Genomic DNA, 26,524 nt, shown 5'->3' on the forward strand with positions numbered 1-26,524 from the left:
GTGACATAGTAAAATTGTTTAATTTTACTGGTAATATTAAGGTTTTGAATTCTGCTAGTTATGAAAATAATGCCACTGCTTTACAAAAGAATTTAGGTTATTTAATGAATTGAGCGGATAAATTGTGAATGTCTTTTAATTATACTAAATACAAGGTAATACGTGTGGGATATCACACTCTGAATTATGAGTATAATGTTGATGGAAATAATCTTAATGGAGATAAATACCTTATTTTACTGGATGATTAGTCTGTTAAGTCATCCAAGCAATGTGTTATTGAGAATGGCAAGGCAAATAGGATTTTACGTTGTATTTTCAGAGGTATTCAATACACATCTAAATATGTTAATATGTCATTAGTTAGCCCACATTTGGAGTACTTTGTTCTGTGCTGGGCTGCTTATTTACCTTAAAAAGGACACTGAATGGCTGAAAAGAATCCAGAAGAAGACTACGATTGTGATACCTAGGGTAGTAAGGTTGTGGTGCGAGAATAAGACATATGAGCTTGTTTTCTCTTGAAAAAAGAAAAGTTAGAAGGAACATAATTGAGGTGTTTAACTTTGTTATAATTATTAGTGTTTATGTATCATATGTTTTGTATTTAATGGTAACAGTAGTTAGACTAGGGGACACTTATATGAATTTTAGCAGGATAAGAGTCATTTTCAGCTAAAACAATTTATTTTTCGAACAAGGTAGATGGCATTTAGAAAGGAATGTCTTCGAATATGAGGAATATAGTTAATTTAAGGGGAAGCTTGATAAATACTTGAATGACAAGGAGTGGTTTTGAGTTTTTCTGTGTGTAGTTTAATGTAGTGAATAGAACAGTCTAGATGAACCAAAATAACCTATTTTGTTCTTTAATGTCATGTTATAAAAAATACATCACCTTTCATCCTTCTTTTCTCAAGGGAAAATAACTTAAGTGACCTGAATTCATATCCCCATAAAATATTACTTCCATCCTCAGAATTACCATATTAGATTTCCTCTGAGCTCTTTCCAAATAAATCAGAATTTTTTCTTATATAAGAAGACCAAGACTGTCCAAAATGTTCCAAGTGAAACATAACTTGGAATACGATTACTTTAAATACAAATCAATTTACTGCAAGGAAAATATTTTAACTTGTCCTGTATTACTTTTGAATTCCTTATTACAATTCCTCTGTGATTAATCTATGGTCACAGGTACATTCAACTAATGGAAACGAAAAGTACTGAGTAAGAATCGTGATGGATAATGTCATTAAGCAGCTAGTAGCGTGTTTTATTTAAACAAGTTAAGACTTGGCCTTATGCACTGAGTCGCAAAATTATTAATAAATCTGCATTAAAATGTTTTATATTTAAGGAACTTCATTCTGTTGAAGAATATAGTTTTTGGTAAGCACTCCTTACTGAATTGTCAAAAATTTTGAAACTGCCCAAAATCCAGAGTTACTTTTTTTCAGACAGAATGTAGTATTTATTGTATTAAATAAACATATAGATATATAAGTTTAATGTTACAAGAAACATAACTTTTGAGAGATCGATTTAAACTTTTTTGTTCACTTGAACTGGGTTGTTAAACTTATTCGTCTACATTATATACACGTTATCAATGAAAATTAAGGAAATTTTACTTGAGTTTCATAACACAACGTTTATTGCAGCAATTTGTTTGCAATTATTTACATATGGTGTCGAAACATATTATATGTTTCCCAAAAACAAAAACACTTTACTATGTTTATAAATCGTTACCTTCCAATTTAATACTATATTATTATAATGTGCTTTCACACAGAAATAAGTTATATCATTAATTTCTTTCTTTGGCTTAAAGTTTGAGAATTAATTTCATAATTTTGTTATCCACTAGAGGGCAATAACAGTTTGAGGTCATGTAGTTGTTCAGGTAAACGTTGTGGTTGGACGTCATCGTTATAATTCATTGTGTTCTAGGTCGGAGAAATACTTATATTTTGGTAAAGTTATGTATTACACCCCAAAGTAAATGTGAGTTTTGTTTCTACATTCCATTTATTGGCGGATGTGACAAGTTAAGTGAGGATATGATATGTCATACCGAATAAGTAGTCATTAGGGAATACTTGTGTTACAATAAGTTCAAGTTGTAAAACAGATGGATGCGAAGCTCGAAGATAGGGTAAATAGCTTGTGGTAAATAACACTAGTTCTAAAAGCAACTATACTTACGAATATATTAGTGAGAACAGTTGCAAAACTACGTCTGGAAATCTCGGTCAGATCGAAGTTCAGTTTTTTTTTATATATTTTTTGTCGAAACCACTTCAATAACTACTACAAACTTAAGATGGGGATTCAGCCTGAAGTTGTTTCAGGTAGGGCAGTGTGACTAAATAACGTTTCAAAAATTAAAAGAAATGAAACTCGTACTGTAAAGTTGCGTAATAGTAACTTGCAATTTAATATGAAGGCATTATGTAAGAATTCTTTTCTTAATTTTAAGTCTTCATCCCTAAACGTTTTATTTCTTCGTGAATGTTTTGCCTCTTTTTTTTTTTTTTCACGCATTTATAATTTTATTTGCCAGTTAGCAAGTGTGAAAGTAAAGTAAAATTAATAATTAAATATTGATATATTTTTGCAGTAGTTATTGTTCTTCAATATTAATATATTTTCACATAATTTTATATCGTAAATACATTCATAATTTTTGTTTTACATTTCATTCTGCTACTACTGTTCACTATAAAACGTTTTGATAATAAATTTTAGATGCTAAGTGCCTAGTTTTCGTTTAAAACTGATACGAATTTTGTCTAAAGAAAACACGTCGAGAAGTGGCGTTTCTTATGCCTCTTTCAGGATGTAATTAGAAAACAATTAAACTGTCTCAATTAACTTTGTTGCGAGATTAAGGGTATAATTTTGGAATTAGTTTTTTTTTACTGTTAATTAAACAAGGTAAAGTTATATGCCCATTGTGTTTTAGTTGTAGTGGAAAACCGTGATGTTATTGTCTTTTATGTAATTAATTTTTTGTTGTTGCTGTTCAAATATCATTTTATGTTACATGTACACATATTTCGGTTCCTCTCAACAACAGTTCGTGGGTTCTATTAAAACACCGGACGTATTGGAAATGGCAAATTTCCTGCCGTAGCGAAAGGAAGTTTGCTACTGAGATTTCATTATTCAGTATGTGAAGGAGGGGAGGGGTTAGCTACTTACAAAACTTTTACATCTGTTGAACGTAGTTAATTACCACTATTCAGTATTCACTACATATAGCTAAGTATTGGAGGAGTTCTGTGCACGTCAGATTATTTTCATTGTATAATTTGTCATCGTTAAAAAAAAATAATTTATGGTTAAACGGCTTAATTTTGATAGTTTCAGTCAGAATCAAACTTTTTTATATTTCTGATCACCTATTTTAGTTGTATAGTTATTACGGATGGAAGAAGGTACGAGTTTTTATATATTTTTTATATACTGCAGTAAGTTATTTTGAAATTAATTTTTTGACGGTTCAGAATAATGGAGTTTTTCATATATATCTCTTTTCGTTAGGAGAGCGTAGTTTTTCGTAGAGTAACAATAAGGATGTGTCGTTATTCTTTTCATAAACACTTTAACAAGTTTATTTTTCTTGTTACTCTGTTACACCCATCTATCTACATGATACATTTATATTTGTGATAAAATCCAGGTAAACTACAGATTTTTTTTTTTTTTAAGTCTCTTAGTCTCGGATTTTAAGTGAGGGATGAGCATAAACAAAATTTCATGTCTATTTAACCAGCAAGTCAGTGCTGAAGAGGCTTTTCAAAAGTATAAGAAAATTTATCGCTTTTGGGAAGGGAATTAGCTCTATCCAATCCGAACTGTTCATTGACTGAGATCAATAATTTAGAATTTTTAAGAGAGGGATATCCAATGAATTTAATGACATTGAAAAACAAAGGAATATGGACCATCAGAAAGAGATCTGCGAGAAGGCTTACCACGGTCGTAGTAACCAAAGAGTAGCGTCTTGTAATATGCAAAATTTCAAGTACGAAAAGATTAGTTGCACAAGACGCCCATGTGACCCCAACAACAGTACGCAACATAATGAATGAAGAAATATTTTTGTCCGAAAGAGCGACACGAATCACGTGTACTCTAATTCTTTTCATGACTTATCCTTTTGGGCCTGGCATGGCCTAGCGCGTTAAGGCGTGCGCTTCGTAATCTGAGGGTCGCGGGTTCGCGCCCGAGTCGTGCCAAACAGCAGTGGGGGCGTATTAATGTGACGGTCAATCCCACTATTCGTTGGTAAAAGAGTAGCTCAAGAGTTGGCGGTGGGTGGTGATGACTAGCTGCCTTCCCTCTAGTCTTACACTGCTAAATTAGGGACGGCTAGTAGCTTTGTGCGAAATTCCAAAAACAACAACAACGACTTATCCTTTCAGGCTTAACATATTTTCAGCACACGAGATTTCATGCAATTCTATATGTAGACATACTGGTCAAGTCCCCTGATGCAGTGTCTGTTAGTTTCTATGCGATTGGATGGGGTCAAAGAAGGATAATGAAAGCAGCAAACCAAAAAGAAAAGTTGTTAGAGCCACAATAGAGGTAAAAAAAAGACCTCTTAGTGAAGTATGAGTGTGGTGTTAGCGTGTCTGACCTAGCTACAAAGTTTGGTATGGCGAAGTCTACAGTCTGCACCATACTGAAAAATAGAGGTCATCAAAGGAGCTGATGTTGCAAAAGGAGTGACAGTGCTTACGAAACAAAGATCACAAACAATCTCCTGAAAAGCACTCCTGGAACGAGTGCTGATACAAGTGATGCCTTTAAGGGGTGGTTTGAAAAATTTAGAAAGAGAAGTGGCACACATAGTGTGGTGAAACATGAGGAAGGTGCCAGGCAGAAACAAACCTCATGAGACAAGTTTTTAGTGAGAAATAGGTCCAGTGAGTCTCGAGTAGGTTGTAGCGGTGCAAAGAAACAGAAAAGAGAAAGAACCCCAGAAGGAGAGTTACCTGACGTTTTTATGGAACGTGACTCCCCTTCCAAACAATAACCTTTCACTTACGCCATCAGCTCTCCACAGCACAGGTGAAGTGCAGTTAAATTTTCATTTATTGTTTTTTTTATTGTGTTTATAGTTTTTGTGGTTGGCTTTATGCATGTAAGTATTATTATACAGGTATAAATAAGCAAAATGTTTACTTAAAATGCTTCATAATGCGTAATTGTTGGAGGGCTGTAACGGATTAATTTAATTTACAGTATTTCTTATGGGAAAAATTGATTCGGTTTTCGAACACCTTTCTGGAACGGATTAAGTTCGAGATCCGAGGTACCACTGTAATAGTAAGATGTGATCTTATTGAAGCTTACAATGCTATCTATAAAATTGATGTGATTAAGGCTTCAGATGCCTTTGTTTTACATTATATAAATAATCGAACGAGATGACACAATCCTAAAATTTGGGAAAAACAGTTGTATTTTTCTAACGGGGTGATTGACTCATGGTATGACGTGTTGTCCGAAGTAACAGAAGTCAACACTGAACATTAATTTACTAAGGAAATTTATGGTTTTCTGAAAAAAACGGGTGAGTTTAATTTTCTAAGAGTGGATATGAAAGACAACCTTGAAGGACCAAATGATCACCTGTTTATGAGAAAGTAATTTTAAGTCGCACAGATTATCATAGTTTTTATTCCCCGTGAAACAGATTATTGTGACTAAAGTAAGTAATAAATTGATAACTTTAAGGCGCTACCAGTATCATTCCAATAATAGCAGTAGAGTGGAGCACACAATAAAAAAACAAATCTTATACTTGAAGGTTCTATGTGTGTATAGTATTGTGTACGATTTAACTTGCGCATTGTGGTCGCTATATTGTAATTTACACCCAGTGATTCGTGGTTACGCTTTGTTTTTAATTACTCTGTTCTGAATTATAATTTGATGTGTAAGTTCATAATTGTATTGTTTTTGTTGTCAATATTATTTACTATTGTTCTCCTGATTTGTTTTTTCAATTTTTCATGTAATTATTTTAAGAAACTTAAAGCTTACGGTTGATGATCTTTTATTTTGTACTTAATTTATTTAGTTAAAGTTTCAATTCGTTTTTTAAAGATCTAACACCTGAAGAGCGACAGCTGTTGACTGAGATTCGACGTCGCAAAGCTGAACTAATTCTAGAAATTCAGGTGAGGTATTTATTTACTTTTTAGTGACCAACTTCAATAGTGGCATTAATACCAAGATGCGCCACGTGTTAATAGCAATTGGAAACTGCGTGCATATGTATGACGGATGTTTTCAAAGAACGGGTGTAGGTCTCTTGTCACGGTCCACATACTGACGGCGTGAAACGTTAATGTGATTCCATTTATTACAGATGCATAAAGATCGAGTTCAGGCCTGTTACCATGGTAACAGACAGAAGGCATGAAACGCTAATGTGGACACATTCTGTTTATGACGTCATCACTTAACAAATGGTTTATTGTTTTTGAATTTCGTACAAAGCAACTCGAGGGCTATCTGTGCTAGCCGTCCCTAATTTAGCAGTGTAAGACTAGAGGTAAGGCAGCTAGTCATCACCACCCACCGCCAACTCTTGGGCTACTCTTTTACCAAAGAATAGTGGGATTGACCAACACATTATAACGCCCCCACGGCTGAAAGGGCGAACATGTTTGGTATTATAACTTTTATGTTGGCTTACTTTTAATACCAGTTTCAAACGTAAATGTTACCTTTGTACAACCGTTAACAGTGCTCGTATAAGCATTATGATAGTTTTCAAATATTGTATTGTTTTGTAATATAAATGCTTACTGTTTTTTATTTGTCGTTACTAATTGGGTAGGGTGAATGTAAATATTGTATATTTCACTCCGGGAGAAAAGAAATACGTCGTTTACAAAATCTATGTAAATGTATAAAGCCATTTAATAAACAGTAGATACAATAAATAGAACCATTTCTTTAGTTACAGGGTACCTCATCCCTCAGATTTCCGGGTTACGAATTATAAAGTCCAAGGTTTGAGATGCGATAGGTTTCAAAAAGCTTGCTACTTTCAGTTGTGAAATTTGGAGTTGAGAAATATCCATGAAACAACGAACTCGGGAAATTTGTATACAGTAACATACTATTAATGTCGTGTTTTTTATTTGTTTGTTTTGTGTTGTGTGCGAGTTACAAAAGAAAAATATCGTATGTCATTGTTGAGTGGCTCGTAGGATACTGGAATGCTGAATAATAACTTATCGCGGTGAGCAGTATAAGTTAAATCCAAGGGTACAATTCAGTTAGCCTTTTTAAAGTCCTCGAAATAATTTAAATTGATAGTTTAACTTTTCTCGTTACTGGGGCGGGTGCTTTTTCTTGTATATATTAGGACATGCACGTGAAAAATGATAAAAACTTAATTGTTGTCAACGCACTGAATTTTGGCCTTCAGCCATCCAATGAAAACAAGATTTAGTGACACAAACATAGATTTCGTAAAAAAATTTCAAGTACTTGGGCTGTGTTTCTTTTCATTTTCCTTAGCATCTGGTGGAAAATATGTATTAATTTTGTGGATTAACCTTTCCTGGGCAAACTTGTAAAAAATTAAGTTGACTGTGAAACGGACTTCTACTGCCTATTAAATAAATAACTTTAGAAATATATTTGCGACTGTACAATATACTTACTAATGTCAAGTGTATATAAGGCCTGCAACAGCTTACCCAAACTGACCTGTAAACGAAAAGCGTAAAAAATTTCGAAACGTTGCCCTTTTATACTTGAGCTGCATAAGTAGATTGCGTGGCCATCAGTATATTTCTAAAGTTTCTCTGATATACAGTAACTGCCAGTTTCACAAACAACTCGGTTTGAATACTGTGCCCAAACTATCTAATAAATAGTTGCATAAAATTCCTTTACTGGTTGTTTGGACGTGCCTTAAAGATGTGAAAGGTGAAGTTATTCTGTTACCTGTATTTTATACACAGCCAAAGAGGCTTATGTTTTTTGTATTTTATCACCCTAGAATTAAGAATGATTACCTGCACTGCAGATTCTGTTTGAGAAGTTTTTTCGGAAGACAATATTTTAAGTATCTTTTTCCATGTTAGAAGTAAACAGAACAGAAGAGCCTGCTAGCTATCGGTAGAAGGCGTTGCAGGTTGTGTATTTTGTGGATGCTTAATGTGTCTTTGAATGTTAAAAAAAATTTAGAACGAAAGAAGACACTGGTTATGAGATCGTGTTGTAATCAAAAGCAAAAAGTGTGTTAATGGATAAAATAAATTTGGCTCAAGAGTCATGTTTTCACTTAACGTGTAGAGCCTTCACGATTTTACAAAATTCAGTTAGGTTTGTGACAAGCTTCCAATATATCTTTAGTAATTATCGCTGATGTGAACTATTTTGGAAAATTATTTACAATGAGCGTTGAAAGACAAGTGCACATAAAATGAAAACTGGGGTAACAGTTCAGAAATGGGCATTTTAAATATATCGTTTGCTTTTTTGTTTTTGTTTAGTATTAAGTGCGATGTTTAAAATTAGATTTTATAACAGCGCCTGTAGATTTGGGACTGTTATAATGCGCGAAACGTGCATCTTCCTTCTGTACAACGGTTTGAGAGGGCATGCGGTAGAGTTGTGCACGTGCATAATAGAGCGAGGACTCTAAGTCAAGAGAGAGACAATGACGTCACTTTAAGGTTATTCATTGTCCAGACTGATAACTACGTGTGTTGCGATTTTTCTTGTTCAGAGTATTTCGTGAAACAGATCTAGATGTAATCAATTGTCGTGACCAACAAACCATAGTGAGTAGATATTATTGTTTCCTCCGATGGACATACTATAACGCTCGTTCTAGGAGGGGAAAAAAACGTGTTACTATGGGAACGCATTTCAGCTATGTACGTAAAATTACGTAAATAAATATTGTCACTGATGTTCGTGGTCTAACATACTATATCGGTAACCCAGAGCCATCAGGACAAGAATATGATTTAGTTGCATACGATGATTTACCGTCTTGACGTACACAAGCACATTATATTGATAACCATGGCATCTAATGGCTACCCATTAATTAAAAACCAGCAGTTACTTGCGAAATTTTAAAGAGTACATCCTAAACTTATATGAAGCGTTATGCTGTTGGTATCAAATTATGCTCGGAACGAGTAATCGTTAGGACCCCAGTGTGTCTGAGAAATGTATAAGTGTTGTTTGGGTGGTTTCCAACGTCTAACTTGGACTATAGAGGACGAAGAAGAAATGGTATAATAATATATCGATACACTGTAGTTCCGTCAAGCTGCTGTTATTTGAGTGAATAAGAAGTGTATTCCTATTACATTAAACATATTTATAGCTATTAACTTTTTATTTTTAAGGACGCTTTTTCTTATTTTATTTATAAGTTTTCAGTGTTATATAATTCCATTAGTTTTTTACAATTATTTATTGCTTACGAAATGTATACTCGTTGCTGTAACTTGTAGGCAATATTTTTGGTTTTAATCCCAACGCATCTCATCAGGTTCGACCAGCTAAGGAAATTAAGGCTAGCCATAATTTTATATACCAAGTTTGTCCTGCAAAATAACATTGATAATAATAATTATATATATATATTAGACATTTTATCCAATACTGTTAATTAAAGTAGCGTTAGGAAAAAAAATCTATGCTTGATCTTACTTTCGTTGTGTAACGTAAATCATTGGGCAAAAGTAATTTGTGCTAACCTTATTATAGGGAAACTGTTTAAAAGAATATTGAATTATTGGCATTTGAACTGTAATGTTAAGAATGAACTATGTCAAAAGTTAAAAATGTCCTGTTAAATTACAAGTTTTGTGTTTTGGAAGAACTGTATATGACATGATGTATTTTGTTATAGTTACACTATGTATTATGAAGTTTGTAGATTTGGTGTAATTGCTGTAAGAACGTTAATGATTGCCATATGATTTTAACAAACCTAAACTGACTAGTTATTCTTGTCTAAACAGAACTCTTGTTTAAAAAAATAAAAACACTGTTTTTTTTCTGGTAATGAAGTTAAGCAAATTATAATTGTGATAGACGAAGGTGTCATTAATTTATGATACAGGGTGTTCAGAAAGTCGCTGTGCACTTTTGTAATCATATTTTATTCAATCTATTTCAAGCCAGCAACTGATAGCGGTGTTTAGAAACAAAATAAGAAGGATCCAGGCCTGTATTGATGCCAATGGGGGTCACTTTCAACTTTGTTTATAATTGTCATTCATATTTATCTCCTGTATTCTATATTGAAACATGTCTGTTAATAAATATATAAGTGCACAGTGACTTTCTGAACACCCTGTATCATTAAATATTAATTAAGACTATTCTGAGTGAGTTATAAAGATCCAAAATGACCAGGTGGTTAGGGCACTTGACTTCCAATCTGAGGGTTGCTGGTTCAAATTCCCCATCTCACCAAATGTGCTTCAACCATGAGGGCATTATAATGTGATGGCCAATCTTGCTGTTCATTGGTAAAATATTCACTTGAGTTGCCAGTGGGTGGTGATCAGTAGCTGCCTTCCTTCTAGTCTTTCACTGTTAGATTAAGGATGGCTAGCACAGGTAACCTTTAAGTTGCTTTGTGCAAAACTCAAACAATAAAATATAATTATCTTAAGCCTAACATTTCATCAGTGATTTCAAAATCATTAACAGTATGTAAGTTCTGTTGTCTTTGTTAATGAAAATTTTACAAAAAGTTTATAGTAAACATTGTTTATATAAACATTTCAAAAGATGACATTGTTAAATTGTATCTGAAATTAAATTATTTTCTGTTCTTTATGCCGTAAGTATTTCATCAAGTTATTGAAACATAAGAGGTCTCTTGTGTTGTTTAACCACTTGTCTGTGTTAAATGCAGAATGTTATGGCACTGAGAATGATTCACATTTTTGAGAAGTCTAACATTTTCTTTTAGCAATTGAAAGATGAGATTGCTGAAGTTGCTGAGAAGATGGAAAGAATGGAAATAGATGATGAAGGGTAAGTTTTGTGTATCCAGACTTTTTTATAAAATGTTAATACAATAAATGTTCTATTGAAGAATGTTTAGTCAATGAAACTTTGAATTTCTTGATTTCCATAGGAAAGAATAACATGCATAGAATATTATATCCATCCTACAGATGGAAAGACAAGAGCTATGACATTGCAGTTTGAAGCAGGTAGTGCAACTGAACTGGAGAGAAGTTTTTATATTTAAGTTTTGATTTCAAGTGAAATATGATCTCTTTGATATTACCTCTTTCAGTGGTGATGTAACTGTTGCAGATACTTTAGATTCGTTGTAATAGGTGAAATTATTATTATTAGTTCTGGATCTTTTACTTCTTTACTACGTAAATGAATAAATGCATGTTCTTAATGCATAAATTGTCCCCTTAAATAATTAATTAAAATTGCAATTAAACCAATTAATGTCATAAAATAATCAGTTGGTGTTTCCAGTTATTTTTTTTCATTATTCCAACTATCTGGTTGTTGAAGTTACAACTGAATAGATTATTGTCACAACATTAATTAACTAATTAAAAAATTACTGCTGTAAGCAGAATATTGTCATTATTGTATTTAATTCAAGTTTGTTCATTGATTGTTTTGTCGAGTTGTGACACTAATCATGTAATCGAAATCAAGGTTAATGATTGTTCCAACTATTTAAATAATTGAAATATTAAAACTGTGTTTGTTTATTAAGCACGAAGCTACACAGTAGAATGTTTTCTATTCTCTTTGTATATCAAAACCTGATTTGTAGCATTGTAAATTTTATTTTGTTTATTCAACTCATGTGAAAATAGTAATTCTTTTTTAAAGCCATTCCATGAGAACAACTGATTCATTATTCAAATAAATAACCAACTAACAAAAAGCAACTCTAATGACAACAATATAGTTTGTATAACTCTTTCTTAACATCTCTCATCAGAGCAGATAGTGACATTCCTTGGCGAACACCAGAAGACAGAAGGATCATGTTGACCTTGTCTGTTATAGCATGTAGAACAGGGGTTCCCAACCTTTTGGTACTCGCGACCCCTTACCTAAAAGTTTGAAACCCATTTGACCCCCTACTTAGGGCTTACTATCAGCAGCTTAATTTTTATTTTATTTTCTGTGAAGGAGAGGGAAAGAAACATCTAAAAAAAAATATTTAAAAATTCTGTAATTATTTATTAGCAAATTAAATCACATTGGTCCAACCTGAATTCACAAAAAGAACATCTCTTAAAATAATATTAACATAAGTTTGAACAGCTATCCAACCCAGCTAGTAAGATGCCTGATGTTGCATTTCAGCAGCAAGCTTTGAAATTTGTGGCCGAGCGTTTGTTAGAGCCAGTCTCATGTCATCTCCAACATCCAATTTGTTCCTATTCTTTGTTTTTATATTGATAAGAGTGGAAAATCCTGCCTCACATAAGTAGGTAGAAGCAAATGGAACAAGGACACACAAAGCTATCATGCTGACTTTAGAGTATGACTGATACATAGCGCACCAGAACTGAGTCACGGATTTCACCTTGAAGAGATCACGAGCTGAAGAGTCATTCCTTAGATCCAGAAATTCATCTTGGATATCATCTGGGATGCTGGATACATCAAGTTCAGTACAAAATGGGTTCCTTACCAGGGCCTCCTGTTCCTGTGATAGCTCAGGGAAGTAACGCTCGACTTCCTTTTCTAGAGACTGAAGATGTTCGGTAATCTCATCCTTGAGGAACTGATCCAGTTGGATCTGAGACTCATCCGTCACTCCACAAAGTTTTTCAAGCATAGCGATGTTTCCAAGATTGGTTTTCCGACGCCAGTTCTGCAGTTTGGAAACAAAGGCCGAAGACTATCTTGAAAAGGAGAACATGTGTTTCCCTTCCTTGAAGCTTCAAATTGAGCTTGTTCAGCTGGTCAAAATGTCGGCTAGGTGCGCAACCCTTTTATTCCATGCTTCATCTTCAAGTGAGCTACAAGATCTTTCCTTTCTTGAGTCTCCAGGAATAGCTTTATTTCATCTTTCATTTCAAAGACACGATTAATAACGTTTCCTTTCGACAACCAACGTACTGCTGTGTAGAAGAGAAGGACTTCGTGGTCAGCATTCATGTCTTTGCATAGTTCTTTGAATAGGCGAGTGTTGAGTGCTTGAGTCTTCACATAATTTACAATTTTGATTACAGATTCAAGCACTTCCTGCAGAGAAGCAGGGAGAGTCTTACTGGCGAGAGCATATTGGTGAATCATGCAGTGGATGCCCTTTGCTTGAGGTGCTAGCTTCTTCACTCTCGACTGGAATCCTGATTTCGATCCCAGCATAGCCGGTGCCCCATCCGTACAAACCCCACACACGTTTTCCCATTGAAGATCTTCGTCTTGAAAAAAAGTTGAAACTTTTTCTATGACATCATCAGCTTTTGTTGTGGTTTCAAGTGCACTGCAGAATAAGAATTCGTCTTTGATTTCACCTGAATTAATGTATCTCACGAAGACAAGCAACTGAGAACATGAACTTACATCTGTTGACTCGTCGAGCTGAAAGGAGAACAAAGGGGAACCCTTGATTTCCGTCAAAACCTGTTCCTTCACATCCATAGACATTTTAGAAATGCACCTCTGTATAGTATTATTTGACAGGAATACTTGCTGCATCTTCTTTGCACTGGCTTCTCCAAGAACAAGATTTACTGCTTTCATCATGCAGAGTTTAAGAAGTGTTTCTCCAATCGTGTGAGGCTTTTTTTGTTTAGCAATTTCGAATGCAACCTCATATGAAGCTTCCACTACAGCTGCACTCTGCTGCTGAAACGACCCACTTCTATCGATTATTTGGCTTTTAAGACACCGTTCATGCCGTTTGAAGAAATCCAAACCCTTCTTTGCGTGTTCTGGATGTTTCATCTCGAGATGACGCTTGAGTTTTGATGGTTTCATTGACTCTGCACTCAGGACAGCATGGCACAAAACACACTGTGGTTTCTCGATGCCGTCGTTGGCGAGCACAGTGGTGAAGCCAATGTTGAGGTAGCATTCTGAGTATCTGCGCCGTTTAGCCATGGACACAACTCACCTCTACTGCTTACTTATCTCCTTGTTAAAATAAAATAAAAATGTTGAATAATGAATGCTTTGGCAACTGTAGATCTTACACTGACTACTTGTGGGGGGGTGCAGGTAGAGTAATGATGGGGTAAGTATTGGGAGGGAAGGGAGTGTGGCCAGTCGCGCGATTCATCATCCACCAATCAGCAACGGACATGTGATTCACGTGTCGACAGCAAGCACACACACTTAATCACAGCTAAACAGACACACAAGCATACGTACATGCGCGTGCACTCACATACTCGCTATTCACTAGTACATACATACATACATACAGTTGCAGACACATACACATTCACACAGGCACGCATACATACATCCATAATATCACCTAATGACATTGAACTAACGTAGCACACGTTTTGCTTTGTACCAAAACAAAAAAAATGTAAGAGCATGAAAATGTGATTGATGAAATAAAATTAATGTTATCCCAAGCTACTTCTAACAAGGCTTCGAGACCCCCCACCGGTTGGGAACCCCTGATGTAGAATAACTTCACAGTAATATAAAAATATGGGTTTTTAATCACTTGTAGTAAGACTCAAGGTTAAGTTGTATTTTGGTTTTTTTTTTACTAGTATTTTATTGTAGTACATATCATAATGTTTTTAACATATTTTATTGGATTACAGAAAAATTCCCACAAGGGAGAAAGTGTTATCCATTGGAAAAAAGAAATTTAATATGGATCCTAAAAAGGTAAACATACCATTGATGATTCTGAAACCATATTGCAGTTAGTGTGGATATTGAGAACCTGATTTTAGACATTTTAGATCAGTTAGTTGACTGTAATACAGTGTAGATTATTAATTGATGTAGTATATTAAATAGCTGAACTGATTGTGTTACAGTCGAGTGTATTGAATGGCATAATATACTAAGTAGTCAAGCCAACAGTGTCACAGTATAGAATATTTATTATTGTAATATAGAGAGTTGTTGAATATATTTTTTCTTATAGCTGCAGTTACTTTCCTCTGTGTAAGTTTTGTTTTCTCAGTTGTTGTTTTTTTACAGGATTTTATTGTGTTAATATTTTTAACCATAGCCTCCAAATTCTAACAGTGTTTTAGGCTTACTTGTGTATTGATCTTTGACCTAAAAATAATGAAACAAACATAAAGGAAACTTTTGAAATAAATTTTATATAATTCAAGTAAAGAATACTTTTATTCGTTTAGTTGTCTTTTTAATTGAAATATAGTTTGTTTTTTTGTGATGGAATATACTTATCTCTTTAAATTACAGATTTCCTGTCTTTGAGCATGTACAAAATTAACTAAGTCTTGTAGTAGAAACTAATTGTATTTTTTAAAATAATAAGTAATTTATCAGAAATGCTTACTGTGATTACATTATGTCTTTAAACGTTTTCACTGAAAAGATGCATAGTGGACTGGTATAACATTACAAAGTGAGAATGTTTTTGTGTTCTGATATACTGTATAATCCTTTTAGCTTTTTCTTTTCTCAAATTTTCTACAAGGGAATAGAGTATCTGATAGACCACAATCAGCTTGAAAACACCTTTCAGGATGTAGCACAGTTTCTGTACAAAGAAGAAGGTCTGAACAAAACTGCCATAGGAGATTACTTAGGGGAAAGGTGGGTATTGTTATACTATTGTTGTTGTTGTTGTTTTTTTCTGTATATGTGTCTGTTGAAACAATAGCTTTACAACCTTTACCTGTTAAAAGCATCAACTTATAAACTGTTTTTTCAAGAAGTACTTTGAACTATGTTTTTATTCTTGTTTTTAGAATATGTAATTAGAAATTCGTTTCAGTAAACTTTTGTATTAAACCACCTGGTGTTACTTGGCGATTTTAATCTCTTTCGTTTTTTTGAACTACAACTGTAATTATCTTTAAGATCAAGTTTGCTTGTAATAATTAGTATTTAAGAGATATGTTCTACTCTCAACATTTCATTCTAGCTAACAAGACTCCAAGTCTTCTGAATCAAGCATTTCTTAATAATATTTTGTTAGAAACATTTATTTCTCTCCCAAGGAATGACTTCAACATGGAAGTACTTGACTCCTTTGTGTCACTTCATGACTTCACAGATTTAATCCTGGTGCAGGCACTCAGGTAGTGTAATATCACAAGTACAACTTTTCTTGTATTTAGAATTTTCCTTTTTAATAAAAAAGAATTTTTGGGTGGGAGTATTGCACTAGTTGATATATTTGAAATCTAAAATCAAGCAATAGGGTTAGTATTTTATTCTGTGGTTACAGCCTGTTACAAAATTAGAATTAATGCGGACAGTAAAAGGTATGTTTAAGGTTTTATAGAAGTTGCGTTATTTGTGATGAGTAATCAAGAAAACTTTCACATGTTTCTGTGTTTAAGCTTTAGTAATTGTACGTAAAAGAAATTTAACAATAAGTTTTTACTAAAACTCGCACTAAATGTTATGATTTAATGGAAGAAGAAGTTATGTGTAATATTGTTTACTGAGTAGTCCTGGTTAATTGGGGAAGAATGGACTTGAAAAATTGTTTGTGTAACTTTACACTATTGTCAAATTAGGAAGTTTAACAAAAAGTTGTGAAAACAACAACGTGGTCTAATGAATTACTCGTCTCATTTCTGTCAGTTATACAAAAAGAACCTCTAACAGGTGTGTTGGAAATGTTGAGATAGTAATACCTTTTATTACATGCATAAGAAATATCTTTGTTTTGTTTTCAGGCAGTTCTTATGGAGCTTTCGTCTGCCAGGAGAAGCTCAGAAAATTGATAGGATGATGGAAAAATTCGCTCAGCGTTATTGTCAGTTGAATCCTGAGGTTTTTAGTAACACTGGTCAGTATATTTATCATATATATTTATTATTTTATATAGTAAACACCACCACACCCTCTAGCAGCATGTCTTTAGATTTGTACCATTAAAAACCAGGTTTCACTATCGTGGTGGGCAGAGCACAGTTGTTTTTTTTGTGTAGCTTTGTGCTTAATAACAAACAACAATGTAGTAAACAAGGTTAAAGGTTTACAAGTGGAAACAACCTCGCATACTAACTTTGTATAAGTAGGTGATAAGCAGCTGTAATGTTAAAACTTCAAATTATGATGTAACATTTAAGGAGAACAAAGGGCCTTGTTGGTTCATGAGACTGTCCTTTCAACTAAATATTTCAAAACCAGCCCTTACTATTTCAGTATTTGTAATGCTGTTCTTTCATTTTATCCCTTTGTGAACCAGTTTGGTGTTTTTCACTTGTAGTCACCACCCTTTATTGTTTCCAGTCAGTAGGGAACATGTCTATCATGAATATGTAAAAAACAATTAGTGAAATAATTTGAGTATGAAATAGATTTAAAGATAAAGGTACTTACAGCAAAAATTGTACTGTTTCTCATACTTACACTGTTTATTGTAGTATATTTTTCTAATATTGGGCATGAATTTCCCATTGAAAATGTAACATCGTACGATATCTTAGTATTTAAAAAAAATTGAAAAGGTTAGCAAAAACTTAAAACAGACAGTTAACTGTAAATCTGAGAAATGTATCGTAAAGTTTTGTTGTCACTATGATTTCCTTATAACTAGCTGTTTTAAATGAATAATTAGCTTTGGCATAAATTAACCCAAGTAGCTTTTATGCAGTTCATAAGTTTAAAAGATCTGTTATTTAAAACTACAAACTCTTTATTAACACTTTCACTTTCTCCCTCATATATGAGTGACATGGTTTTACAGTAACATACTGTATCAATCACATACGAGTGATGCATAGTAAGTAAAATCTGTGTTACACAAATGTGATTCATAGTACTTTTATGTTTGTAAGGGACTATTTGAATCTGGTTCATAAGACTTGTTTTCAAGTTTTTGTCACAGTTTTAAAATAAAGTTTAAGCAGAAAGATATTTACTTGTATACATGTGTATTATATGTATACATATAAAACAAACATATGAATTGTAAATCCTTGTCAAAAACTGTTTTGTTTCTCAACTTAGTTATTTATTACAAAAATAAAATATACTTCTTGTTAGAAGGAAAACAGTGTGAGTGATATGGTCCTGAAGTAAATGGACTTTGATACAGGTCCACGTCACTAATTTTTTTAAATTAACAAAATGCATGTTAATAATCCTAAATCTAGCAGAAAGTTACCATTCTGTATTTAAAAAAAAAAAAAAAATGGCCAAAGCAAAATTCCACAAATTTGCACTCTTAAAGAAAGTTTCTCTTTTCAGTTATCACTCATCACTAAAATTATCAACTTCTCCCTTTTGTCATTAATGTAATTGATTCCAAAATCTTGGTGTTTTCATTTGATCATTATTACATTCAGTATACCATGTTTATACTTATATTTAAGCCTTTCTCTATAACACTTTTTAATGACAATGGTATTTATTAAACACTTTACCATATTTCCATTATGTTACCCTATACATTTGTTCTTTCTAAATGTCCAATTGAATACGAAAATGTGATGAATGCTTGTGTTCTTTTTTGTAGTTTGAATATTATGAACTTTTTATAAGATTTTATAACTATTTATGGAACCTAACCAAATTCTGAATCATCTGTAATAAAACTGTTTTTGGTATTACTGTGTTTTTAGTATTTATTTTCTACCAGATGAATCAGTTACCAAAGTCACTTATACCATAAATAAGAATTAGGTTCCTTTCTGCTACAGATCTACAGGGCCTTATATTTGAGAGGAAAATGTTTGGTGGTTTATTTGTTTAATACATCATCAGAGCTTTTTTTTCTTCAGATACTTATCATTTTTATTTGTAACTTATAATTTTATGATCTGTTGTGGAACCTTTTATCAATTATAAAGTAAAAGTGAAAGCTTGTTCCTGTAATTTTGAATTTATTTTTTCCTTTAGATACATGTTATGTTCTTTCATTTGCTGTTATCATGTTAAATACTTCGCTACACAATCCTAGTGTCAAGGATAAGCCATCTGTTGAGCAGTTTATCAACATGAACAGAGGGATCAACAATGGTGGTGATTTACCAAGGGAGTTATTGGTGGTAAGTAGCTTAAATGCCCTCTAACTTGTGGATAATGACTTTAAAAACGTTTACTTTATTGTAGAGTAGATTAATTGATGTTCAAATGACAGCCAGCTGGTTAAGCCTAGTGGTAAAGCTTGATTAAGTTTAAAGAGTAATTAATGCGAAATTTAAGATATTGTATAGTTTGAACTAACTTTAGTAGTTTGTGAAAACAAATTATTATGTAAGCTAAATTTTCATTGCTAATTATAGAATTTTTTCATGCAGTTAAACATAGGAACAACAAAGTTAGGCTTAATTTCTTTATTAAAATAAACATTTTCTTGCATATCTAAATTGTTTTTAGCTATGAGATTGTATACAACATGCACAGAAAATAACATTTTTCAAAAGTGCCAAGGCTAACAGTTAAAAAATATTTATCTCCAGAGTTTGTACAATAGCATCAAACAAGAACCCTTTAAGATTCCAGAAGATGATGGCAATGATTTAATGCACACATTCTTTAATCCTGACAGAGAAGGTTGGCTTTGGAAACAAGGTAACAGAACTACTGTGAGCCAATTTGTTTACAATAATTACATTATAGTTTTAGGGTTAAGAATTGAATGTATTCTGAGGTGAGAGAGATAATACATTGCAGCTGGGAGGAGATATTTAGTGTGGGTACTTCTTGGATCAGAAATTGTTAGATTATATTAACGTAATTTTATAAATACTCCTTCCTATCTTGTTTGCTTGTGAAACGTACTACTGATGTCACACTTGTTTGACTTTTGTTGTTGTTTAAGATTTAATTACTTTCTTTTAACGTGATGTTTTTAATGTCACTTAAATGTCATTTTTTCAGCTTTAAAAGTAATTTTTTCTCTGAATGTTTTCACACTGGCAGGTGGACGATACAAAAGCTGGAAAAGAAGATGGTTTATATTGAATGACAATTGTCTGTACTACTTTGAATATACTACCGTAAGTATGTTTGATTGAAATTTAGGTATAATGTAAAGTGTTTATTAATTCAAGTGTTTGAGGGTGGATTATGGTTTTTAAAGAAAAGCTTAGATTTGTCAAACTAAAAGTAGAAAAATAGTGCTTGGTTAAAGTTTTGCTATAGTGTGTTATATACATATACAGTGGTACCTCGGTTCTCAAACAACTCCCTTTTTGAACAATTCGATTTTCGAACATATTGTTTGAGAAAAAAATGTCTCGGTTGTCAAACATAAACTCGGTTCCCAAACCAAGCTGTCTTGGCCCAAACCCCCGAAATAACCCGACTGTTGACCTGAACGACCCTTCGACCATTTTCGGCCCATGCCAAGCTTGCCCAAAACATTTTACCTGCACCTGTCGCTCAGTCCACACCCCCGCTAAAATCTGCTGTAAACATTCTCTTTTTTTTGTTGTTGTTTTTTAAATATTCTGATTAAATAAGCCACCATGGGGTCAAAGAAGGATAATGAAAGCAGCAAGCCAAAAAGAAAAGTTGTTAGAGCCACAATAGAGGTAAAAAAAGATCTCATAGCGAAGTATGAGAGTGTTGTTCACATGTCTGATCTTGCTACACAGTTTGGTATGGCGAAGTCTACAGTCTGCACCATACTGAAAAATAGAGGTCATCAAAGGAACTGATATTGCAAAAGGAGTGACCATGCTTACGAAACAAAGATCACCAACAATGGAAGAAGTAGAAAAACTGTTGTTGATTTGGGTAAACAAAAAACAGTTAACTGGTGATAGCATTTCTGAGACCATCATTTGTGAGAAAGCAAAGCAATTGCATCAGTGATGTTGAGAAAACCCACTTGTAGAGAAATATGTATGCAAAAACGGCTTGTTTGGGTTGAGAAAATATTTTACCTAGAAGGTTGAAATGTTGTTCACTCTTCTAAGTAAGATATTTTCCCAACCCAAACGAGCCGTTTTTGCATACATAAAGCAGTTGCATGCTGACCTCCTGAAAAACACCTCTGGAACGAGTGCTGATACAATTGGTGCCTTTAAGGCTAGTAGGGGGTGGTTTGAAAAATTTAGGGAGAGAAGTGGCATACATAGTGTGGTGAGACATGGGGAGGGTGCCAGTTCTAACAAAGATGCTGCTGATAAATTTGTTAGGGAATTTAAGGACTATGTAGTAGCTAAGGGTTTTATTCTCCAGCAAGTGTTCAACTGTGATGAAAAAGGCCTCTTTTGGAAGAAAATGCCAAAGAGGACCTACACCAAGGAGGAGAAGTCACTGCTAGGACACAAGCCAATGAAGGACAGGCTAACTCTATTGTTATGTAGTAATACAAGTGGGGACTTAAAACTTAAGCCTTTGCTTGTGTACCATTCTGAGAATTCGAGGGTTTTTAATAAAAATAATGTCCTGAAAAGTAAACTAAATGTCACGTGGAGGGCTAATAGTAAAGCATGGGTAACCAGGTAATTTGTAATGGAGTGGATCCATGAAGTGTTTGCCCCAAGTGTAAAGAATTACCTCACGGAAATACAGTTGTCACTCAAGGCCCTTCTTGTAATGGACAATGCACCTGCTCACCCACCAGGCTTGGAGGACGGGTTAGTGGAGGAGTACAGTTTCATTACGGTGATGCTCTTGCCCACTAACACAACTCCTCTCATTCAGCTCATGGACCAGCAGGTCATATTGATCTTTAAAAAACCCTACACCAAAGCACTGTTTCAAAGGTGCTTTGAAGTGACCTCTGACACAGAGTTAACCCTCAGAGAGTTCTGAAAAAAATCACTTTAATATCCTCCATTGCTTGAGGATCATAGACAAAGCCTGAAGAGAAGTGTCTTTGAGGACCATGAACTCAGCTTGGAAGAAATTGTGGCCAGACTCAGTAGCAGATAGAGACTTTGAAGGCTTTGAGGCTGAGCCTGTTGTTGAGGATATTGTCTCACAAGGCAAGTGTATGGGCTTGAATGTGAGTGGTGATGATGTGGAGGAGCTGGTGGAAGACCACATCACTGAGCTCACCACGGAAGAACTTCAAGACCTACAGAAGGAGTAGCAACACAAGGCAACTGAGGAAATGTCTTCAGATGAGGAGGAGGAAAGGGAGGATGTTCCTAGTTCACTAGTCAAGGAAATGTGTGGAAAATGTGGAGAGTTACAAAGTTTTGTGGAAACTTTTCACCCTGACAAAGCTGTAGCAAACTGCAGCATAAACCTTTTTAATGACAATGTCATGTCTTACTTCAGAAACATTTTAAAATGCAGGCAGAAACAAACCTCATTAGACATGTTTTTAGTAAGAAATAGGTCCAGTGAGTCTCAAGCAGGTTGTAGTGGTGCAAAGAGACATAAAAGAGAAAGAACCCCAGGAGGAGAGTTACCTAATGTTTTTGTGGAAGGTGACTCCTCTTCCAAACAATAATAACCCTCCTACTCTCCACGTTCCTCACCACCTTTCACTTACGCCATCAGCTCTTCTTAGCACAGGTAAAGTGCAGTTAAATTTTCATTTATTGTTTTTTTATTGTGTTTATACTTTTTGTGGTTGACTTTATACATGTAAGTATTATTATACAGGTATAAATAAGCAATATTTTTACTTAAAATGCTTTATAATGCGTAATTTTTGGAGGTCTGTAATGAATTAATTTACAGTATTTCTTATGGGAAAAATTGATTCGGTATTCGAACAAATCGGTTTTTAAACAGCCTTCTAGAATGGATTAAGTTCAAGAACCGAGGTGCCACTGTATATATATTTTTTCTCTCTTTGAACAAAATGAATTACGGTTTTAAAAGGGATCATAGAACGCATAATAAGGTTAATCTAGGCACCTCTACCTAGCTTGCCATATATGTACTTAGACTAAGTTGTACAGATTAAACTAAATATGCCAAACATGTTTTCATATACCCTAAACTTTAGTATGCTTCTGTTGTAAACTTTGAAATATCTAATGACTTTTAACACTTTCCACTTTGATATTATGAATGGATTAAACAAATCCATCATTATGTGTGTTTTTGTTTTTAACTTAATCATTTTAAGATAGAATTTATCTTTCTTGAATAGGATAAAGAGCCACGGGGAATAATCCCACTGGAGAACGTACAAGTTCATGAAGTCCAAGACCGAAGCAAGACCAATTGTTTTGAACTATACTCTACAGGATGTGAGGTGATTAAAGCATGTAAAACAGACTTTGAGGGTAAGGTTGTCGAAGGGAAACACACGGTCTATCGTATGTCTGCTTCAACAGTGGAGGAAATGAAAGAATGGATCAAGTGTATAAGGTACTTTTTATAAATATTTATAAATGAAACATTTTATTAACTACAAATAAAGACATAAAAACGTCGACCTGAAATTGAGAAACATACGAGACATTGAAGTCACATAATGTGTCTATAAGCTAGAGGCAGTAAACCTGTATCACATTAGTTGTTTCAGCTTATTCTACTTTTGATATTAATGTAAAAAATCTTATTATAGTTTTGCTATTCTGAATGTTGATGGAGAGGTTTAGAAGTTATGTCCTGTAATAACTGAAATTTTATAAAAGTTTTTCTTCACGTTCAAGAAGTTGTACTGGAACAACTTTAGAACTTGTTTGTAGTCCTAACATAATAGAAACTTTAGATTTAACTTTTCTTTATAAAATAATATAGTTTTAAAAATTATTAATTTCTTCATGTATAATATTAAGCTTAATTATTCTGTTTTGTTTTTCTTGAGAATGCATTTCTTAAGTGAGATTTTTCTGCATTATTTATTAATTGTAAATGTATGTTAATTCACGTGCTTTGTGATTTATTGATATGGATATATTTAGGATGCTACATTTTCTCTAATGATAATGCTTCATGGAATAATTCAAGGACAGTAATTATTTTATCTCACTGTTTGAAATGTAGCTTTGTTTCTCATAACATTTTTTGTACCCTTGTCATTATAGGCAAAGCATCAGCCACAATCCTTTTTATGATATGTTGGCTGCTAGGAAGAAGAAAGCCCAGCATCTAAAGTGAATTTTATATGTAAATGTTAAAATTCAAAAAACTGGAGTGCTTGTCATATATAATTAACATGTTGTAAGTAAATGTGTGAAAATTATATCCTGCTGCTTAAGTAAGTTCATCAATTTATCAGTGACTTGAGGTTAAAGAAAGATTTGACTGAAACGTTTTGTAACTAGCCTCAAGATAACTGTCCAGCAAGTGCTTTAACTTTAGTAGAATAATCTGATCTCTTTAAATTATGTTTTTGAATATAAATTCATATATTTCAAACAATATCTATTTAGCATTCAACCTTTCTTTCTTATAATTAACTGTAGTAGACAACTGTAGTGAAATACATAATTATGCTTTTGATAGCATACTTTTCAAGGCTTAGATTTCTTAAAAGTACAGTTTAGAAAATTGTAGGTTTGTGCATATCCTGTAAATTTCAGTGTCTTCATTCACTTCTTTCAAAACCACAATACGAAAATATTTAACCCAAAGTTTAGGAATAACTGGACAAATTTGATTGATTTGTGTGTTAGCTATTTTTACGAAATAGAAGTATTCGTATTTTGATATTACAATGTCTATACAGTTCATCATCATGAAGGAAAGAGAGAAAAATCTGGTTCTCTACAAATATATTGTACTCTTAGTGATGGAGGTAAAACTATCAGGTGTTTGCTATAAGAAATAGAGTGTTAGATAATTTATGTTACAGAAAGGCTTAGGTTAATGAAATAAATTTGGAAGAAGGAAAGATGGTGAAAATGATGAAATTTATTCCAAATAATTAATGGTCAGTATTATAAGATTTCAAGTTTGTTAGCCTTGACTCGTTATGAGTTGAGTACAAGTGTTAAAGGTTACATTTCTGTGATTTTCCAGTCACTGAAATTACTGTATTCATTTCATTTAAATTGTTCATCTGGGAAAAAGTTCCTTTAGTAGTATTGGATTGATGTGGCATTACATGAGTAACTATAAAGTGATTGTGTGCATTAAGTAAACTTTCACCTCGTAATGTCACATTTACTTGTATTTTTTCCTGTTAACGTGTAGCATCAAATAAGAGGGTTTACTACATAAACAGTTTCTTCCTTACATAAAATTTGAACTTTTTTATTAAATTAGAGATAACAAAATGTAATGGTTATAAGTTTTGGAAATATTTTTGGAATTAACTACATTATTTCTATAACGTTCATGTTTTCAGTCACTGAATGCAGTGAATATCATAAGACAGAAAGAGGGACTTGTTGGTGGCTAGAAACGGTTTCTGTTTTAGATCCTGGATATCAGTTGTTTTTTTTCCAGGACAAAAATTAAAAACAAAAGTTGACCAAAAATAGTAGCAGTCAGAAACAACTTCACATACATGGAAAAAAAAAAGAGAAAATTCTATTAATATAAATAAAATTATGACCTGTCTCCAGAGTGTATCTACTAGTTCAATATTGTCAGTAACCCAGGTGTATTTCTTTTTGAACCAATAAAAATAGATTCTGGAGATACAAGTAATCATTGTGTTTACATTAAAGTTAAGAAAAACAAGTGTGAAACATTCATTTACAAATATAATAGTTTTTGTCCATTGCTTATTTTTTCTCTCATGTAATTTGTTTTATTGACTGCAGGTTTTAATATAAGAACTCTAACAGTTATGTACTGGTTGTATATGAGATCTCATTATGATGTGCATGTTGTTTTTTTCACAACAATCAATAACTGTATTTTTAAAAAAACAGTAGTAATAGTTATTAGTTCTAAGAATCTTCTTCGAAGTTATTTTTTTTATAAGTATCTTGAAATACTGGCTACAAAGTATTGGATTAACACAGTTTGACTTAATAAAATAATTATTAAAAAAGCCACTTGAACTTGTCTGTTTATCCATTGAATCAACTAGCAAGCTTAAAAATGTAATTTGGATAAGAAATCCTTACTTAACAAGAGCCCTAACATCGACACTAATAATCAATAAACTTCATTTACTCAACAATAGCCTACTCTGTTCGAAATTCCAAACAGTGACTTCTGTAAGAGAGTATCACAGTGTTTAACTAATAACGTTAAAACTTGGTAGTGTAAATATTATTATGAATTGGTTTTAAGTTGTGAATGCTACTGTACTAGTAATAGAAGGGTGGTGGTGAGAATTTTAATAAATTAACTAAGTTTATTAAACAAAAATTGATTTTATTTGAATAAGGAACAATAGAAGAATATAATATACATTATTAACAGATATAATTATCTGTGAGAGATATTACACATCCCAAAGTTCATTAAACATTTCACACTGGTACACATGTGGATGAGATGTTTGAAACTGACACACACCATCTTCATTAATCGTTAATTTAATTATTAA

General features: G+C 33.1%; 1 protein-coding gene across 9 annotated transcripts; it reads left to right on the forward strand.

Annotated features, from left to right (window-relative positions):
• The first annotated feature begins 1,879 nt into the window (after positions 1–1,879).
• LOC143244450 (cytohesin-1-like) lies at positions 1,880–26,024 on the forward strand. Of its 9 annotated transcripts, none has more exons than XM_076489129.1 (12): positions 1,880–2,013; positions 6,133–6,206; positions 10,997–11,061; positions 14,811–14,877; positions 15,640–15,786; positions 16,194–16,274; positions 16,881–16,993; positions 19,051–19,199; positions 19,614–19,725; positions 20,077–20,153; positions 23,219–23,439; positions 24,102–26,024. In XM_076489129.1, exons 3-12 carry the CDS (start codon positions 11,052–11,054, stop codon positions 24,172–24,174), a joined length of 1,050 nt encoding a protein of 349 aa, XP_076345244.1. In that variant the 5' UTR covers positions 1,880–2,013; positions 6,133–6,206; positions 10,997–11,051; the 3' UTR covers positions 24,175–26,024. The 9 variants fall into 9 exon arrangements, with proteins under 9 accessions (XP_076345244.1, XP_076345246.1, XP_076345243.1 ...); XM_076489131.1 differs by having other exon boundaries at positions 15,668–15,786; XM_076489128.1 differs by having other exon boundaries at positions 1,885–2,360.
• Positions 26,025–26,524: the final 500 nt, after the last annotated feature.

This window comes from Tachypleus tridentatus, chromosome 2, assembly GCF_004210375.1.
Source record: "Tachypleus tridentatus isolate NWPU-2018 chromosome 2, ASM421037v1, whole genome shotgun sequence".
Taxonomy (NCBI): Eukaryota; Metazoa; Arthropoda; class Merostomata; order Xiphosura; family Limulidae; genus Tachypleus; species Tachypleus tridentatus.

Excerpts from the sequence above, each read along its gene's own strand:
- LOC143244450 (XM_076489126.1), top strand. The coding sequence starts at position 2,333 with ATGGGGATTCAGCCTGAAGTTGTTTCAG. Across the intron at positions 11,062-14,810 it reads ATGGAAATAGATGATGAAGG|AAAAATTCCCACAAGGGAGA; the intron begins GTAAGTTTTGTG and ends ATTGGATTACAG. Across the intron at positions 20,154-23,218 it reads ACTACTTTGAATATACTACC|GATAAAGAGCCACGGGGAAT; the intron begins GTAAGTATGTTT and ends TTTCTTGAATAG.